The 19,001-nt window shown below is 48.1% G+C and overlaps 1 protein-coding gene across 2 annotated transcripts in view; it reads right to left on the bottom strand.

Moving 5' to 3' along the window:
- PODXL2 (podocalyxin like 2) overlaps nucleotides 1-19,001 on the bottom strand; it is a 44,038-nt gene that overhangs the window by 7,923 nt on the left and 17,114 nt on the right. For both annotated transcript variants that reach the window (XM_034776533.1, XM_034776532.1), the window contains exons 3-5: nucleotides 8,084-9,009; nucleotides 6,219-6,293; nucleotides 524-680 (exon numbers count right to left, since the gene is read on the bottom strand). In XM_034776533.1, the coding sequence (XP_034632424.1) occupies nucleotides 524-680; nucleotides 6,219-6,293; nucleotides 8,084-9,009 (1,158 nt within the window). The remainder of the gene's footprint in view (nucleotides 1-523; nucleotides 681-6,218; nucleotides 6,294-8,083; nucleotides 9,010-19,001) is intronic.

Genomic DNA, 19,001 nt, shown 5'->3' with positions numbered 1-19,001 from the left:
GGCTCTGCGGATCTGAACAAAAAGCAGACGATCTCACCTTCTGCAGCAGAAGAGGGAGGGAGACACAGAGGCAAGCATGGGAAAAAATGCACAAAGATGAATGTGTGCAAGGATAAAAAGGGAGGGGGTGAAGCAGGAGGCCCTGAAGGAGTGAAGGGAGGAGAAAGATGAGAGCAGAGTCTTGAAGGTCAGGAGGAGAAGCTGGAATCTGATGTGACTAGCAAGAGGGAAAACCACCGCAGGACCGTACATGGGAGGTAACATGGTGTGTGGTGGGAAAGAGGCTTATACTCTATGTACACACCGACAAGCCTGCAATCACCAGATATAGCTAACAGAGGCAGCATTGTACTGTATAGCAGGAGAGATTATGTCACTATCACCAGGAGAAAAATTGGGGGTAACAGGACAGAGAAAGCGCTTTCCAGCATCACTGGAAATCTCCACTGGAAAACAATCTTGAAGCCAGATACACCTCTTCCCAGTTCTCCCACCACCACTCCGCTTTTCTACCAACACTTACCCTGCTCCCCTGCCAAGGTCATTAGCAGGTGCTTGTCATTCTCATTGGGTTTGCTCAGAGAGATCAGCCACTGGGCCTGCAGTCCATCTGTCTGCCTGGAGAAGGCATCCTCCACCAGAGCCAGCAGCTGGGGACCCTTCTCCAGCCGAAACTCCTCCTGCAACAAGGAACGTTGAAGAGCATCTTACCCTACTTCGTGGCAAGGTAGAACCAGTGGAGTGGAAAACCAGGAACAAATGCAGACTTGGTGTAAGTGAGTGCAATGCCACTGACTTCAATGGAGTTAGACCTGTTTACAGCAGGGCTGAATGGGGCCGTTGGTGGGATTATTTTGTGGGTGGTGGGAAGGGAACCATATAGGCTTGAGGGATGGCTTAAATGTACGTGTAAATTAAGTCAATTTAGCACTTCTGAAAGCAGCTGGCAGTAACCACAATGCAAACCATCAATGTGCTTGTTCCACATCCAGATCTGCAGTGGCTCTTCAATCAAGAATCACAGCGTCTCCTTTCAGTCCAGTCCTGGCCCACATAGTTGTGCTGAAGCACCTCTGTCCTAACCTGTACCCTCACTTTGAGTTTGTCTTTGTAGCATCCTCCAGTCTCAACTGAGCCCCTCCCTGCAGCAGGCAGGGATCCCAGAATCACTCCCATGTGCAGAGCTGTTTTCTTAGCCTAAAGTAAAATTGTTTCAGAAGCCAAGAAAAAGTGCCAGATCTGAAGGGAAGGCCTCAATTCTCCCAGCACCCGGCACCGGGTCAGGGGGGCCCAGCTCTGCCTGACATGTGCCATTGCCTGGCAGCTCCTCTGCCACTTTCCCACTCCTGTGTTTCTATTCTTGTCTGCAGTTGCCATGCCAACCCAAAGGCCACCCGGATGATTAATAAATGCTGGCGCTCCTGGTTGCCATGGCAATCCCAAGTGCTCAGGGCAGGCACAGGCCTGAGCAGTGAATGGCCTAATTGGAAAAGACACCTAGGACTCAGGCCTGAATCACAAGAGCCCATCAGTGCCATGTCTCATCAGGCGAGGGTTATGGATTTCAGCTGAGGGAGCGTATGCAGCCAGTCAGGAGAGGCATGGGAAGAGGGCACGGGTGGGAAACTGCTCCACAACTTTACCGCAGGGGCCTCCTGCTCAGAACCACGCACAGGGGCCATGCAGCCATCACTGTTCTAGTGGCCAGCTCTCCGCATTGTGACACAACCACCATCTATGGCTCAGCAGGGGCCTGGGGATGCTGAAGGGGGGGTAGCACGCTCAGCCTGAGAAGAACGGGGGGGGACGGGACGCACAAGTAGCGGGGGAGAGAATATTTGAAGTAACGGAAGCAAATGAGACAGAAGAGGCCCCGACAGCCCAGGCAGTTCTCCTTGGCTGAAAAGACGGCGGCCATGACATAGTTTTAATCCAGCAAAAGGATAACTCGCAGTGCTAGAGAGACTTCAGGTTCTGTGAATGGAGGCAGGGCCCTGAATGGACATGCATCATTGTTAGGTCCAATCCTGCAGTCCTTACTCAGGCAAAACTCCCACAGACGTCAATGAGAGTTTTGCCCAAATAGAGACTGGGCACTTAGACCCCATTAGAAGGATAAAGGGACCAAGCCAACTTGGGTCTACAATGGAGATCTTGGTAAATGTGTGTTTGTGGTAACGGGTACAGAATCCTCGGGCCCAATCTTGCAAGATGCTGAGAGGTGCCCATTGACGCTCAGCATGTCATAGCATCAGGCCCTTAAAACAAACAGAAATATCTGCATGTTTTTTCTAAACTAATTTAAAATATATCAATAAATCGCTTAAAAATGCAAACACACTCCTGCAGCATTGAAAACCCAAACAAAACCCAGCAGGGACCTAGTGTACAGGAGCCAGAAAGCAAAACTGATATACTCAAGGGAAGCCAGCCTGTCTACTTCCACTGTCCAACCTGAATGAAGTTCAACAGACAGTAAACAAACTGCATCAACTGTGATGGCGGGGGAGGAGGGAGTTTGACTTAAACAACAAAAATCCTTTCAGTTTCAATCATATAAAACACTAATACAACACAGGGAAGGGAAACATTTGTGTTAGATATTTAAGTTGACAGGTGTTCCTTTGAATAAGGTTGAAGACAGCATAAACCACTTATTGGGAATATTTGTTTTGAAACATGAAGTCAAGTAGAAAAACAGTCCAGTCCTGCCTGCCCAAGGGCGGCATCTATGTTTGGCAAGGGAATAGCCGAGGATTACACCTCCAGTCCCCCGCACTTTTGCTTTCACTTTTCATCTCCTTCCAATGGTTAAAACTCAATGATTGCAAATGGCAACAGGAAGAGATGAGAGCTATTACATACAGCAAAATTGCACTTGTGTAGTACTCAGATGAAATGGGGGAGAGAGGGATGATGACCGAGGTGGATAGGAAATGAGCCATCACAAGCTTATTTTCAAGCGCTGATGTTCTGAACTGTAAATGTTAGTTGTGACAGAAGCACTTAAAATGGTATGAAGGACAAACAGTTCTCTGTTTGAAGGGGCAATGCTAACGTCAGGAAGCTTACTGAAAGGAACATATTTCTTATACCCCTTTAGAAAGTTATCATCATTCATTCTCTATATTTATTGTTTCTAAACCAAATCCTTCAGGGTTTCTCTTTTTAAAAAAAAAAGACCAATGTGCATAGATCAGCGCTCAAGAGCAATCCCGCAAGAACAAAAACAGCACGCTTAGTCCAGTGCAGGGACCTATGATAAAAAAAACAGATACGCAGAGAGGAGAAAATATTTCATCGGAGAAACATTGTTTCAAATTTCTAAAGTAATCATGTATTTTAAAAATCAGTTTAAAAATCACAAAGGACAACCTGACCCTGTCCTCTTGATAACTGGTCTTTAAGAGTTTGATAAATGGCCCATGGGAGGTTCCAAAGGTGAATGGGCCCTTTTACCAGAGATACCCAAGGGGCTTTGGGTTCATCAATTAACTGCAGGTTTCAGGGATTGATGGGTGAGTATTGGATTAGCAGAGCACTTCTGGTTAACAGAACGAGAAAGAAAACAAGATAAGGGGGAAGCGAGGGGGACAAGAGGAGAGGCACTTAAAGAAGATTTAGTGACAGTCTGAACCTGTTTACTCTGGAAACAATGAGTCTTTATTTGCAGAATCATCAGAGAAACATGAGCAGAGACATCATACCCCAAAAGTGAGGAGAAGAAAAAAGTCTCGGTCTTGGGATCAGACCCCAATCTTGCCACTTCATTGCATGATTAGGGAATGCAGTGTTACAGGTACTGTCCTGCAGATGAGATGGAAAAAAAAAGGCTCCTGGTGGTCATCCAGGTGGAAATTAAAGATCCCAAACCTGGTGCTTTAGGCCATGTTCCTACCTGCAGTAAAATAGGTTCTGACCTCTCAGGCTGTATTAGAGCTATTGCTAAGCTAAGAACAGATGCTGTGCTTGCTTCCACAGTGACTGCATTGTCAGCATAGAACCCAGAATGGCACACTGGTTTAGAAGGTATGAGTGTGAAAGAGAAATATGACCTAGTAGTTTGAGCACTGGACTTCTACCCAGGAATTATTGTGGTCTAAGTCCAGATCCGACACTGAACAAAACACTTTCGCTGCCAACTCTTTCCCCATCTGTAAAATGGGAATAATATTAACCTTCTTCCCATGGGGGTTGTGACGATTAGCAGTTGTAAAAAGTCTGGAATATGAAAATGCAAACCAAGGGCTATATATTATAAACCCAATTTCTGTCCTTCTGGATGGATGGGCTTGAGGCTAAAAGCACAGGATTGTGAATCTGAGATCTATTCCCAGCTCTGCCACTGACTCATTGTGTGTCCTGAAGCAAGTCACTTCACTGCTCTGTGCCTTAGTTTCCCCAGCTGTAAAACTGAGATAATGCTTACCAACAACACTGGCCTGTTGAGAGACTTGATTCAATTAAAGGAACATAGTCAATTTAAAACATCACATTTCTCTCTGAAACTATTATACCAAATCTAGTTACAATGAACATCCAAGATCACTAAAACTGAAATACAGCAAAAAGCTATTTTCAAATTTATATTGATGATACACAAAATGTTATTGAATGGACATATCATTGTTCTCTTGTTTAGCCAGTTAACAAAAGAGAAACTGCCTCACTGAAGAGGCCCATCTAAATAGCAGAAAATAATCTATAAAATGTAAGGAATATATGTATTTTAATTTCAGGCACTCCTTAGTACTTAAAGGGGTCGCTCTATTGGAAATTGGATTTAAAAAATCAATTAAAAAAATTCAGTTTTAAACTGTCCCGTGAATTTCTGAAAAGTAAAGTGCTTTGAGATCCTCCAATGGAAAGTGCGATGAACATGTATCAAGTATCATAACCCAGGGAGGATGGCCTCAGTCAAGGTTCCCACTCTCCCTACACAAATTTCTAGTTATGTTGACTGAGAAACAAGAGGGACAAGTGAAGGCTGCACATGCAAAACTTGCAGACACTTTTTTAAAAGCCCATTTGAAGATCTGGGACAGACATTCTATGAAAAACTGGGTTTATACCTAAGCCTAGGATCATCTTGATTCCACTATCTTGCCTGCTAACCCCCAGAAAAAGAAGAGGATGGAAAATGCACATATAGGTGCATGCAACACACAAGAGCTGCAGTTTCTTGACAGCAGTGCTGATGATAGGATTTGTGCTGGCCCTAGAACAGAGGTGGGCAAACTACGGCCCACGGGCCACATCCAGCCCACGGGACCCTCCTGCCCAGCCCCTGAGCTCCTGGCCCAGGAAGCTAGCCCCCGGCCTCTCCCCTGCTGTTCCCCCTCCCCCGCAGCCTCAGCTCACTGTGCTGCCGATGCAATGCTCTGGGCGGTGGGGCTGTGAGCTCTTGATGGGCAGCGCAGCTGCAGAGCCGCGGCCTGACCCAGTGCTCTGTGCTGCGCGGTGGCATGGCTGGCTTCAGCCGGGCGGCACAGCTGCCTGTCCTGGTGCTCTGGGTGGCATGGCTGTAGCGCCACCAGTGCTCCAGGCAGTGCGGTAAGGGGGCAGGGAGTGGGGGGATTGAATAGAGGGCAGGGGAGTTTGGGGTGATGGCCAGGGGGTGGGGGTGTGGATAGGGGTCAGGGAGGTCAGAGGGCAGGGAACAGGGGGGTTGAATGGGGGAAGGGATTCCGGGGGGGTAGTCAGGAAGAAGAGGGGGGGTTGGATGGGGTGGCGGGGGCAGTCAGGGGCAGGGGTGGTCAGGGAGAAGGGTGGTTGGATGGGGCAGGGGTCCCGGGGGGAGCAGTCAGGAATGAGAGGAGGGGTTGGATGGGGCAGTGAGGGGCAGTCAGGGGCGGGAGATCCGGGGGGCGGTCAGGGACAGGGAATGGGGGAGTTGGAGGGGGCAGGAGTCCTGGGGGGGCATCAGGGGGCAAGAAGGAGGGGGGGGTCAGATAGGGGGCAGGGGCTGGGCCACGCCTGGCTGTTTGAGGAGGCACAGCCTCCCCTAACCAGTCCTCCATACAATTTCGGAAACCCGATGGGGCCCTCAGGCCAAAAAGTTTGCCCGCCCCTGCCCTAGAAAATGTCCTATGAATCCTAGGATCGGTCACACTAACAAATATTTTGCTGCCCTGTATAGCAGAGCCAGCCCCCATGTTAGTATTCTAGCTATTTCCCATTTACTCTCATTCTATTCAGGTCTCTTGTGTCTGACTTACGCAGTCGATGTTATCAGACATGTTCAGAATGATGTAGTTTTTCCCTGCCAGGTTACTCCAGTCCTTGCAGATCACCTGAAAAGACAAGACACATACAGCTGGGTTTGGAAGGAGAATGCAGCTTCCTGCTGAAGGCACAAGAAGCTTGAGCAGAGCAAGTGAGGGGTTGTATTGTACGCTGAGCAGGGGTTTGAACTTTTGGGAAAGCTCTGGAGGAACTGCATGTTCTCCAATATGGAGGGGATTCTCCAAAGACGGGATACTGGAGGACATGCCCCATTCTCCAGGCTGTGACATACATGCATAGAAAAGAAATGTCTTCTTTCTCATTTGAGTGCTAGTGGATTTCGGTACTGTACTCTGTTAATCCACAGAGCAGGGACAGTCCGATCAGTGGCCGAGTAAGCTCCCTACAGGCTGCCATGCCAATCAGCCTTGCTATCCTGAGGCAATCTAATGGTGCATTCAGTCCTTGGCTCCCTTATTCAGAATAAGAATGGGGGAGGGGACAGGCAATTAGTGCTAACTGCCAGACTGATTTGTGTGATAGGGACACCTGTTTACTACATTATATCGTCCAAATGGAGCTAGACACACTGGTAGCTGGATCCGCTGTTTAGGTGGCCTGCATATTATCACAACAGAGACTGCATCCAGAGCCTCACGGTCCTTAAGAAGCAGCGCTGTAGGCAGGCTGAAATGGAGCCCTTCTCCTCAGCTGAACTCCTAGAAACTGCAGATGGTTTCAAAACTAGACAAAGTCCAGTTCCACAGCCATCAGATAATAATGACTTGGTCACCTCACTCACTACCAGCTTGAGTGGCACTGAAATTGGCTGACCTAGTGGTGAAAAGCTCTGGATCTCTTTCTCCATCTACCCCTTACAGAAAATTTTGCAACACAGGAGAAGCCTCAATAGGTCTCAAAGCAGGTGCTACTGCACAGGTACCCTGCAATCGCACAACCACCTGCAATTTTACTGTACTATCTTGTAACCTCCACCCCCATCTATCTTGGCACTTATACGGCCTCTATTACCATAATATCTTTGCACCTCACAATCCTATCCTCACAGCATCCCGTTGAGGCAGGGAAGCACCATGATCTCCATTTTAAAGATAGGGAACTGAGTCACAGAGAGACTAAGTGACTTGACCACGATCAAATGGGATGTTTGTGGAAGAGCAGCTATTGAACAGGTCTCCCACAGGCCAGGCTAGTGCTCTAACCACTGGACCATCCTTCCTCTGATCCCTCCCTGCAACTCTATTGTATGTCTGTCCTGCAATTCCCTCCCTGCAATTCTCCTGTACTAACCTGCTGACAAAGATCAGTGTACTGCTGCCCTGCTCCACGTGCCCTGCATCTGTCCAGGCACCAACAGTTGCAGCACAGGTAGCGATGCAGGTACTGGTGATATAGGCACCTCCCAGAGTTGTTTGGGGCCATTCACGCACTTATATTTCCAATAATGCAACCTGAAGAAATATCACTGGACTTGAAAGGAGCTAACTATTAACCCTTTCACTGCTGTTTTCTGCCCAAAGATTACATTAGATATGCATAGACAGCAGGGTAGGAGCAAAACTGTGTGGGAAGGTTTCTTGGTGCATTGACCCCCCCCCACATACACTCAGTATCTGAGATGTTTCCACAATGTGCCATGAAAGAGGGAACAATCCCCTACCACCTTTAGTGAGGTCATGGGAAAAGTCCCAGCAACTATTTCCACCAGCCTGATGATGGGGCATTTGAAAGCAGGGAGAGGTGAGTATAAGTTAATATCCACACAGCACTGGGAGAAGAAGGGTTAATACCCAAACATATTCCATAATGAGTCCCCCTCCCCCGCACAATGGGATACCTGTGCCGAGTTCCAGGGCAGTCCTGTTGACAGCACATCCAGGTGGGTGTCCCCGGTCTGTGGCACAAAGCTCCGCTCTGCTGCCATGGTTTCAGTAGCCAGCTTCGTGCCATTCTGAGCAGGAGTTGCAGCTGGCTCGTCAGACCCATCCAAGGAAGCCACCGAGGAGCTGGCATTTGCGGGGCCATCACCACTACCAGAAACAATCTTGGGATCTTGGGGGCTGCCTCCAGGAGATGTTACCTCAGGAGCTTCCTCTGTTTGCTCCATTCCAGTTAGCACTGTGGGCCCCATTTGCTCCCCACCCTCTCGTACTGTGGACTCAATGAGCTCCCCTCTCACTGGGAGCTCTGTGGTCTCCACTCCAGCTCCCACCAGGGTCTGTGTGGACTCTGCTGTTGCCACGGTCCCTGCTAGCTCCACTCCTACTCCCACTGTAGCCCCAATATTTTCTGAAGTCACCTGGATGGCATGCTCTGCGACACCTTGGGATCCTGCAGTGGTGACCGACAGGATGGAGGACACAGGCAGCAGACTTGGCCCTATGCTGCTCCCTAGGTCAAAGCCCAAAGAAGTGTGCTCAGGAACAGAGTCTTCCTCTTGCCTTTCTACAGCTGCCTCAGTCACAACACCCAGTCTGCTGGAGGCTGTGGAGAACAGGAGGGAGAACAAGGAGTCCTCCTGGCCAGCTGCTTCTGAAGATATGTCCTTTGGCCATTGAGTCTGGCTGCTCTGTTGCCCTCCCTTAGAATGGTTTATGGGGAGCAGCCCTTCCTCTTCCTCCAGAGCACCGGAGAAAGGTGTATGTGGGTCAGGCTCCACGGAATCCGATGACGGCTGAAGGGGGGCGGTTTCCCAGTTGTCTTTAACCTGCGTCCTGTTTCCCTTGGGCAGGGCCTTATGAGAGGTGACTGGAAAACTGTAGTCTAAAACAAATCCAAGATGCTTCATGTTAGGAGTCTATCACAAATGATCATGAACGCTGAAAGACTGGGGGATGAAAGCAGAGAGGAGGGAACAAGCCCAGGGTCTATCTACTTAGGGACACAGATGACAGAGGTTGGAGGCCCTATGAGAGTGCCCTGGTGTTTGCCACCAAAGAGGGAAATGGGTTCATTTAATAGAGTTCATATGTTCATATGTTAGCGAGAAGAATATGATTGGCAGATGCAGCTTGGGCAACAGCAGTGCAAGCTTCCCATGCATTCACCACCAGGCCTGGAGGAACCCTTTTAGGGATGACAGGGGAGTTCAGACTTCACAGACCCTTCTGTACCAGGCCTCTCCACTGAGCCTGCCAACCCAGGGGCCAATCTGTGCCAGTTCTGTTGGCAGTGTTCATGAGGTGGGTTTGCATGCTCTAGGAACTAAGCGGAGATCCTGCAATTCATTTAATACAGGGGCCCTCAAACAGATACCAGTCTGTACCGCCATTTAGCCACTATCAGACTAAGGTGGAAATGATAGAGATTAAGGGGGAAAGGAACGACAGAATGATAGGCCTGATCCTGCTCTCAGTTACACACAGGTAACGCCACTGAAATCTGGATTGACTAGGATGTCACTGAGAGCAGACTCTGCGTCAGGAAAAAGAAGAACAGGAGTACTTGTGGCACCTTAGAGACTAACAAATTTATTAGAGCATAAGCTTTCGTGGACTACAGCCCACTTCTTCGGATGCATGTCAAGGCTGTATCCCCACTTTGAACTTTAGGGTACAAATGTAGGGGCCTGCATGAAAACTTCTAAGCTTAACTACCAGCTTAGCTCTGGTTCCGCTGCCACCATTTCAATGGATTCCCTTCCTGGGAAGCCTTGAAAAACCTTCACCAATTCCCTGGTGAATACAGATCCAAACCCCTTGGATCTTAAAACAAGGAGAAATTAACCATTCCCCCTCCTTCTTCCCACCAACTCCTGGTGAACACAGATCCAACCCCCTTGGATCTAAAACAAGGAGAAATTAACCATTCCCCCTCCTTCCTCTCACCAACTCCTATATGCATCCGAAGAAGTGGGCTGTAGTCCACGAAAGCTTATGCTCTAATAAATTTGTTAGTCTCTAAGGTGCCACAAGTACTCCTGTTCTTCTTTTTGCGGATACAGACTAACCTGGGTCAGGAAAGTATCTCACAGCATAAAATCACCTCACAGATGGTTCCTGGGTTTCCAAACCACCAGGTTATTGAAGAAGCTGTTTAGCCAAGGGAATAAAGGACAGAAACAGGGACTGAGCTAAATCCACACATCCCCAACCGAAGGCTCACTAACTGCAGCATGGTGCTGTTCTGGAAGGCCAGCATGTGCGGGGTTTTGAGGGGAATCCAGCAGCTTGTGAAATATCAGGGCGAGGGAGCACTAGGCCTCACGGCAGGAAAATCAGACCAGTCAGTGGCTCCTCTTGGAAGCCCAGCAAGGACCTCTAAGATGTCCTGGACTGACACAGTAACAGCAAGATCAGCTACTGACAATTGACAGGCCACATGCTCCAGCCACACTCATCCCTGAGGCCAATGGAAACCCACCATCCTTATCAAGAAGCTGCCAATAACAATGCTGCTGAGTACTGGGCCGCCCTCCTGAATAAGTCCCCTTTCCCCCACGCCTAGCACAGTGCACGCTGGGAGCCAGAAAGCGGTCTTGCTGCAGCCAGAAAACACCGGCCCTCCCACCTCCCTGGGCTGTGGTTATTCTTCATAAATAAATAAGCGATTGTCCGACATCCCCAAGCCCGTGTTCTTGCCTGGCTGCCAAAGTGGATGCTTCATTAAGCACGGTGGGAGGCAGCCGTCTGGATGCCTTACAGTGCGCGTCCGTGAGAGGAGCCTCCGAATGACACCCGTCCCCAAACCGCCGCTTACTGCTGCTGCATCTGGAGCTCAGTTGGGGGGGTGAGAGCGGGGGTGGGGAGAGTGTGTTGTCAGCAAGAGTCACTTGGATACTCCATAGCAGGTAAACCTCTCCATGCTGCCAGAGCAACTCATCGGTCTCAGCCCCCATAGTCCCAAAGCAGGAAGCAAGTGGATCCTTTCACCCCTAACGGTGACCACAAACGTGTCACAGACAAATTCCTACCCAGCTGGTGGTTGATTTACATGACTCTCCCACATCAGTAGCTTTATATTAAAATCAGCCCCCAACTCTCCCTAAGGCTACTTTATATGCCTGTGATGGCTCAGTGCTCCCCACCCCCACTGTGACAGGGAGCTGGTGACTTTCTCCTGATGCTTTCCTTCAAAGTGAAACCGAAGCCTGTCAAGCTCCTCCAGGCTGCTGTTAACTGGGTTCCCATGGGGCCTCTCCCACCTCTGGCCCCATACAGGGCACCGGGATCTATTGTCACTTGGGCCACCTGGGGCTCTTAGGCTCAATCCGAGCTCTGAAGGGCATATGGCATAAATCCATGTTACTGGGCAAGTGCCTCTTCACTAGCAAACGTGCTCTAAAACCCCTGAAACGGGATCAATAGACTCAAGAATTCCAAGGGCCAAAGGAGACAGTTGCCACCTGAAGCTCTCCACCACCGCTCTTTGGCTAGCAAAGAGGTTATGCCCTGTCATGCAAGGTGGCTGCAAGAGCAGTGAGCTAATGCCCAGGCAGAGAAAACCTCTCCCTGGCTGAAGTCTGGCACCAACCTTTCCAAGTGCCCTGTCGTCATCCTCCTGTCTGAAGGTATGCAGCAGCCACTGCCTCACTAGCCAGAGGCTGGTTAATGGCAGGAATGACCATGGGATTGAGGGCACTGGGCGGGGGAGGACTAGCCCACCTCACCAGGCTCTCGGGCTTCCGCTTCCATTGAAACGCTTGGCATTTGCATTCCATACAGTAGCCCCATTGAGAACTGTAGGAATTGCGCCTGCACAGATGCACTATGGGTGTGGAAGGGAGGACTGGCCTCCCCCGAAGCATAAGGCATTGGGCACTGTCAGAGATGGGACACTGGACTACGAAGACACGCAGCAGGAAAGCGGGCAGATTCCTTGCACAGGGCTGGAACTGGCCAAGTAGCAAGCAAGAGCACTATTCCCTGACAGCTGGAAACCCTCCTGGCACATCAGCCTCCCTTGAAACCTGCAACTGACCTTTTCTTAAACTGTTAGAGCACCTGGGAATTAGCCAGTTCCCTAAGGGTTAAACCTCCCACCTGAGTCAGCCTGCCTGCTATCCTCTGAACAGAGAGCACTCAGGGTGAGCGAGCCCTCAGGGAAGCTGATGGATTGCAGCCTCCTGTCTCACCACCGAGATCAAAGCTGAGAGAGAACTGATCCTGCACCTCCCAGCAGGCTCCTGTTTACAGGGCAGCCTACAACTGAAACCTGAGCTGCTTCTCTCCAGCAGTGAGTCAGTGAGATGGAAGCAGAGGCAGGAGTCCTCAGGCTCAGTGCTAATCGATTTAACATTTCCACTCCCCACCAACACCACCTCCCTGCATGCTAAGCCCAGGGTCCTACTACATGTCTAGCCCAGCAAGAACCTGGCATGGATTAAAACCTAAATGTTCCTAAAATCCTGCAAAGAACTCTGTTCTACCAGTTACTTTACAGATGAGCAAAATTCAGATCTGGCCTCGGACTGCCCCTAAGTTCAGGGGGTTTTAGATCTGGCAGGCACTGGTTTTGCCCATTATAAAGATATTTGCAGAATCCAGATCCCAATCGGGATTCAGACACCTCCAGAATTCAGGGATCTGGAGTGATGGTTCAGCCTCTCTAGTTAGTGTACATCAGGACCTAGATCTTCAAAAACAACGATTGATTTTAAGTTCCCCACCTGAAGCACTTCAAAGGAGTCTGATTTTTTAGAGGGCAGGTGTCCAGCACTTTCTGAACATCTAGACTTGATTTTAACAAATAGGGAGGAACTCGTTGAGAATTTGAAAGTAGAAGGCAGCCTGGGTGAAAGTGATCATGAAATACAGTTCACAATTCTAAGGAAGGGTAGAAGGGAGTACAGCAAAATAGAGAGAATGGATTTCAGTAAGGTGGATTTTGGTAAGCTCAGAGAGCTGATAGGTGAGGTCCCATGGGAATCAAAACTGAGGGGAAAAACAACTGAAGAGAGTTGGCAGTTTTTCAAAGGGATACTATTAAGGGCCCAAAAGCAAGCTATTCCGCTGAGTAGGAAAGATAGGAAATGTGGCAAAAGACTTCCTTGACTTAACCACGAGATCTTGCATGATCTAAAAAATAAAAAGGAGTCATATAAAAAATGGAAACTAGGACAGATTACAAAAGATGAATATAAACAAACAGCACAGGAATACAGGGGCAAGATTAGAAAGGCAAAGGCATAAAATGAACTCAAACTGGCTACGGGAATACGGAGAAACAAGAAGACTTTTTATCAATACATTAGGAACAAGAGGAAGACCAAGGACAGGGTAGGCCCACTGCTCAGTGAGGAGGGAGATACAGTAACAGGAAACTTAGAAATGGCAGAGATGCTTAATGACTTCTTTGTTTCTGTCTTCACCGAGAAGTCTGAAGGAATGACTAACATAGTGAATGCTAATAGGAAGGGGGTAGGTTTAGAAGATAAAATAAAAAAAGAACAAGTTAAAAATCATTTAGAAAAGTTAGATGTCTGCAAGTCACCAGGGCCTCATTAAATGCATCCTAGAATACTCGAGGAGGTATCTGAGCCTCTAGCTATTATCTTTGGAAAATCATGGGAGGCAGGAGAGATTCCAGAAGACTGGAAAAGGGCAAATATAGTGCCCATCTATAAAAAGGGAAATAAAAACGACCCAGGAAACTACAGACCAGTTAGTTTAACTTCTGTACCAGGGAAGATAATGGAGCAAGTAATTAAGGAAATCATCTGCAAACACTTGGAAGGTGGTAAGGTGATAGGGACTAGCCAGCATGGATTTGTAAAGAACAAATCATGTCAAACCAATCTGATAGTTTTCTTTGATAGGATAACGAGTCTTGTGGATAAGGGAGAAGCGGTGGATGTGGTATACCTAGACTTTAGTAAGGCATTTGATACGGTCTCACATGATATTCTTATCGATAAACTAGGCAAATACAACTTAGATGGGGCTACTATAAGGTGGGTGCATAACTGGCTGGATAACCGTACTCAGAGAGTAGTTATTAATGGTTTCTAATCCTGCTGGAAAGGTATAACAAGTGGGGTTCTGCAGGGGTCTGTTTTGGGACCGGCTCTGTTGAATATCTTCATCAACAACTTAGATATTGGCATAGAAAGTACGCTTATTAAGTTTGCAGATGATACCAAATTGGGAGGGATTGCAACTGATTTGGAGGATAGGGTCATAATTCAAAATGATCTGGACAAATTGGAGAAATGGTCTGGGGTAAACAGGATGAAGTTTAACAAAGACAAATGCTCCACTTAGAAAGGAACAATCAGTTTCACACATACAGAATGGGAAGAGACTGTCTAGGAAGAAGTACGGCAGAAAGGGATCTAGGGGTTATAGTGGACCACAAGCTAAATATGAGTCAACAGTGTGATGCTGTTGCAAAAAAAGCAAACATGATTCTGGGATGCATTAATAGGTATGTTGTGAGCAAGACACGAGAAATCATTATTCCGCTCTACTCTGCGCTGGTTAGGCCTCAACTGGAGTATTGTATCCAGTTCTGGGCACCGCATTTCAAGAAAGATGTGGAGAAATTGGAGAGGGTCCAGAGAAGAGCAACAAGAATGGTTAAAGGTCTTGAGAACACGACCTATGAAGGAAGGCTGAAAGAACTGGGTTTGTTTAGTTTGGAAAAGAGAAGACTGAGAGGGGACATGATAGCAGTTCTCAGGTATCTAAAAGGGTGTCATAAGGAGGAGGGAGAAAACTTGTTCACCTTAGCCTCTAAGGATAGAACAAGAAGCAATGCACTTAAACTGCAGCAAGGGAGGTTTAGGTTGGACATTAGGAAAAAGTTCCTGTCAGGGTGGTTAAACACTGGAATAAACTGCCTAGGGAGGTTGTGGAATCTCCATCTCCGGAGATATTTAAGAGGTTAGATAAATGTCTATCCGGGATGGTCTAGACAGTATTTGGTCCTGCCATGAGGGCAGGGGACTGGACTCGATGACCTCTCAAGGTCTCTTCCAGTCCTAGAATCTATGAATCTATTAATCAGGTCTCTGTAAGGCACCTCAATCTGAGACCAAGATCACCTTCTCTTGTAGTCTGAGTCACAGAACTTGGATTCAATAGAACTGTCAGGTGATATCTTGTCCCCCTCCCCAGTGTGCCGAGCTGCTAGACTGCCCCTGCCCCCGCCAGAGTGCTACTGAGATTTCTACAGTAACTGCATCCTGTCACCCTGCATCATGGAATATGAAGTCCAGATTGACTCAAGTTACTTGCACTCACCCTGGCGAGGAGGTGCTGGGTATTATGTTAACAGGATGGGTATTAGGTAGCTGGCTGCAATGCCAGATTCATCAGGCTGGTTTATGAGTGCATCATATTTCAACAGGGAAGTAGAGACCTGTTTATGGAATAGAAGGATGCAAGAGAGAGGGGAAGAGAAGAGGTCAGAAGTGAGCAAGCTGCAGTCTCATCATTAACCCCTTCACAGCTAGATCTCCGTTCTACCGACTGTGCTGCTCTGCTCTATGGGCATTCCATTGAAGTCGGTGGTAGATTAGATCATACCTGGGTACATATGGGCCGTGTTCAAAGATGAGTTTTTCCTTGTGGAAGGATCTACTACATTTACCAGTAATGAAGATTTAAGAGACAGTAGAGCAGCACAGCAGGGTGAGTGACACAAAAAGGCAGCCGCCCAGAAGCCTGCTGGTTTTCAGCCTGCATGGGACCCCCCACCTGTATCCCAGAGGAGAATGGCACAAGAGGACAGCATGTGGAGAGGTCTGCAACTCCAGTTTGAGGATGCTAACATCTCCAGGTAGCAGGACTTACCCAGTCTGGCTTGGGGCCCTGCTGCTGCCTCAATTTCACCTTCTTCCCCAGTTAAGAAAGCTTCACACAGCAGGTGCTTTCTCAGTCACTCTCCCCTTTTAGGAGTTTGGTTTATTTTGCTTTATCAGGTCTTTATACATGCGGCTGTGGTTCATTACAGTGGCATATGGCACTTTAAAAACCCCTTTCTAATTTCCCACATATTCCCTGCTTAACAGAGACCACTCCTAGAGAGAGAAGATGCTGGGGTAACAGAAGAGACAGGCTGGACACTGTATTACAATTATAAATTCCAACTACACAATCAGGGAATTAAGGTCTTTCCCACCTCATTGCCCTTTTATTAAGAGCCCCCTTTCTCCTGAGTGCATTAATTGCCCTCCGCCACAGCTATCCCCTCCTCTCCCCTCCAGGCACCAGGCTCATTGAAATGAGCCACCTCCCGTTCCAGACTGACAGCAAATCTACAGTTCTTAATCCCATCTTCAGCCCAGGCATTAATGCAATGAAGCACCTGGTAAAGACCATGTGTAAGAGGCTTAGCGCTGAGCAGCCTCCTGCCTGCACTCAGCTCCGGGATGCCGCTTGTTTACGTCCTGGTTTAACGTATGCTAACATGTTAAGCGACCCTTCTCGGAACAGACTTTGCTGCTCAGCAGCCAGGGAGCACAGAGCTGTCCCTGAGCCAGAAGGTTGGGTTGGCCCAAACTGGAGCCTTGGCGGGAGAGGAACAAATGGGGTAAGTGGAGGATTTTAGAGGCCTACACTTCCCACCACTGGGAAAAAAATCAACAGGAAGGGCAGTGGGACTGATTCTGATTGAGCCTAAGAAGAACATATCGATTTGTGATCCAGGCAGACACACCAGGGATGGATATGACCCAGTGCAACTCTACTGGTGTCAATGAAATAAGAGAGGTCAGTGGGGTGGAGCTGAAGGGATGGAGCTGAAGCCTTTTTTTTTTTAAAAGCAGACCCCATTCTTCTTTCTCTTAAGTTAGCGAGGAAACCCCATTGCTTGCCATTGAGATGCAATGCCTTAGGAGGAAACAGGAGGGGATAGAAGTCATTTGGGACCCTGCTGCAAGTGCCTGCAGGAGTCACTCAATCCAATTTTACTGCAAAGGAGAAATGAAAAAGTCAAACCCAAATGACAATTTGAACAGCTTCTGGTTTCCTCATGAGCTTTGGGGATACCAGGTCATCTAGCATTAACCTGACCAATGGAGGTGACCAAGAGGCAGTTGAGGACAGCTGGGGAGGGAGGTCATGCCTCCTGGTCCTTTAGTCTGCAACATGCTGTCATAATTCAGAGCAACTGTGCCTGTACTCCTCTCTGTGGTCCAGCAAGGGCAACCACTCTAGGCTTCCAGCTTCTCTGCCATCACCTGTCTTGGGCAGAGACCTGCATCTCTCCCTCCTGATCACAGTTTTTCCAAGCAGCACAGTCCCCTGCGAAACTGTGCATTCCCCTGCAAGTCAAACTGCTAAGCAGGTCTGCTTTGCTTTCTCCTCAGAGGCAATAAGCAGCATAATTGTCCACATTTAGAAGGTACCACCCAGCCCTTTCTAAGCAAGCACATTTATTCATAAGGTAAAAGCATTATACATTAAAACAATCAAAGAACCTACATGAATACTAATAAGCTTACCAGAGGTCACCCCCCAACTCCAAGATGGGCTCTGGGAGGTGATCAGTCCTTCAAACCCCACCCAGGGTTTTTTCTGTGGTTACAAGTTCATAACACCTTTTGCTCAGAACAAGAACACCCATGCATCTGTGAGTTGCTCCTTCATACAATTGGAGTCTTTGATCTTGGGACCCCGGGAACAGATGATGAGCAGACAATGGATATCTCCTCAGGGTCCGGAAGTGGGACTTTGCCTTCCTCTCCTCTCAAGTATGTTGTAGGAAACCCACTCAACTAAAAGTTCATTCTCATCTGGCACATTGTTTAAAAGAGTCCTTTGAAGCTCATAACACTTACCAGGGTTACATTAGTCATGCCTCCACCCTAGAGACATTACACACAATCCCACAATAATACAGAAACATTTGCATTTTTAATACAATGAACTCATAAAACACTTAACCTTAGTTCAATAGGGTTTGTCCAGGATATTACAGGAAACTGTCATATATACACATGCCATGTGGAACACAGCACAGTCCATTCACCTCCCCATGCTTACAACAGGACCAAATCAATACTGTGTTACACACAGAGCTTTGCTGCTGACAACAAGAAGGAAGCTCCAACATTACAAGGGCTCCTCCTCCCTTGTCTATCTTTCTGACTTGAGCACTAGCCCTGCCCTGACTCTTCCTCCACTGGTCCCTCCTTGTATGCTAACATCTGCTCTCCTTAAGTAATCCACCCCAGCGGTGATCTGCTTCCAAGTCTCTGCTCTGGTCCTTGGTCAGCCCTGTAATGTGACTCTCATGCACAGCACTGACTTCTTCTTCCCTGGGCCAGAGTATCAGCTGCATTCAGAAACAAAGACAGAGAAAAAGGCCAAGCACATCATCCTCGAGGGAGAGTTTTAAACTTCAAAGGTCAGATCCTGTTCCCATTGAAGTCAGTGACCGAAGTGCCAATAACTTTAGGCCTTGGGTGTACTCATCCTCTGGCTGGGGTGCCATATGTTCTACTGCATATACATATCAGTCACCCTAATATCATAGGAAGACCCCCAATGCTTCCCAAGACATTCAGAATCATTTAATCATGCCTGGGAGACCAATTTACAGCCACCATTCCAGCAGGAAGAGACTCATTCTGCACTTGGGAGAAGCAGGAAACTCTGGACTCAGTCTCCAAACACCCTGCGTTGAAATATTCCCCAGTCCTCAGTGAGACACTGATATATTACAAATTCTCTTTACTTTTTTCTGCACATCCTCTGTGGGGTTTTCAAACTAAGTCAGATAATTAGCACTGGCCCTCACACACACACACACACACACACACACACACACACACACATGCAATGAAATACCTTCACACTGATCCATGCCCC

This window comes from Trachemys scripta, chromosome 7, assembly GCF_013100865.1.
Source record: "Trachemys scripta elegans isolate TJP31775 chromosome 7, CAS_Tse_1.0, whole genome shotgun sequence".
Lineage (NCBI taxonomy): Eukaryota > Metazoa > Chordata > Testudines > Emydidae > Trachemys > Trachemys scripta.
The sequence above is the reverse complement of the archived record's forward strand: the minus strand, read 5'-3'. Positions and strand labels throughout refer to the sequence as shown.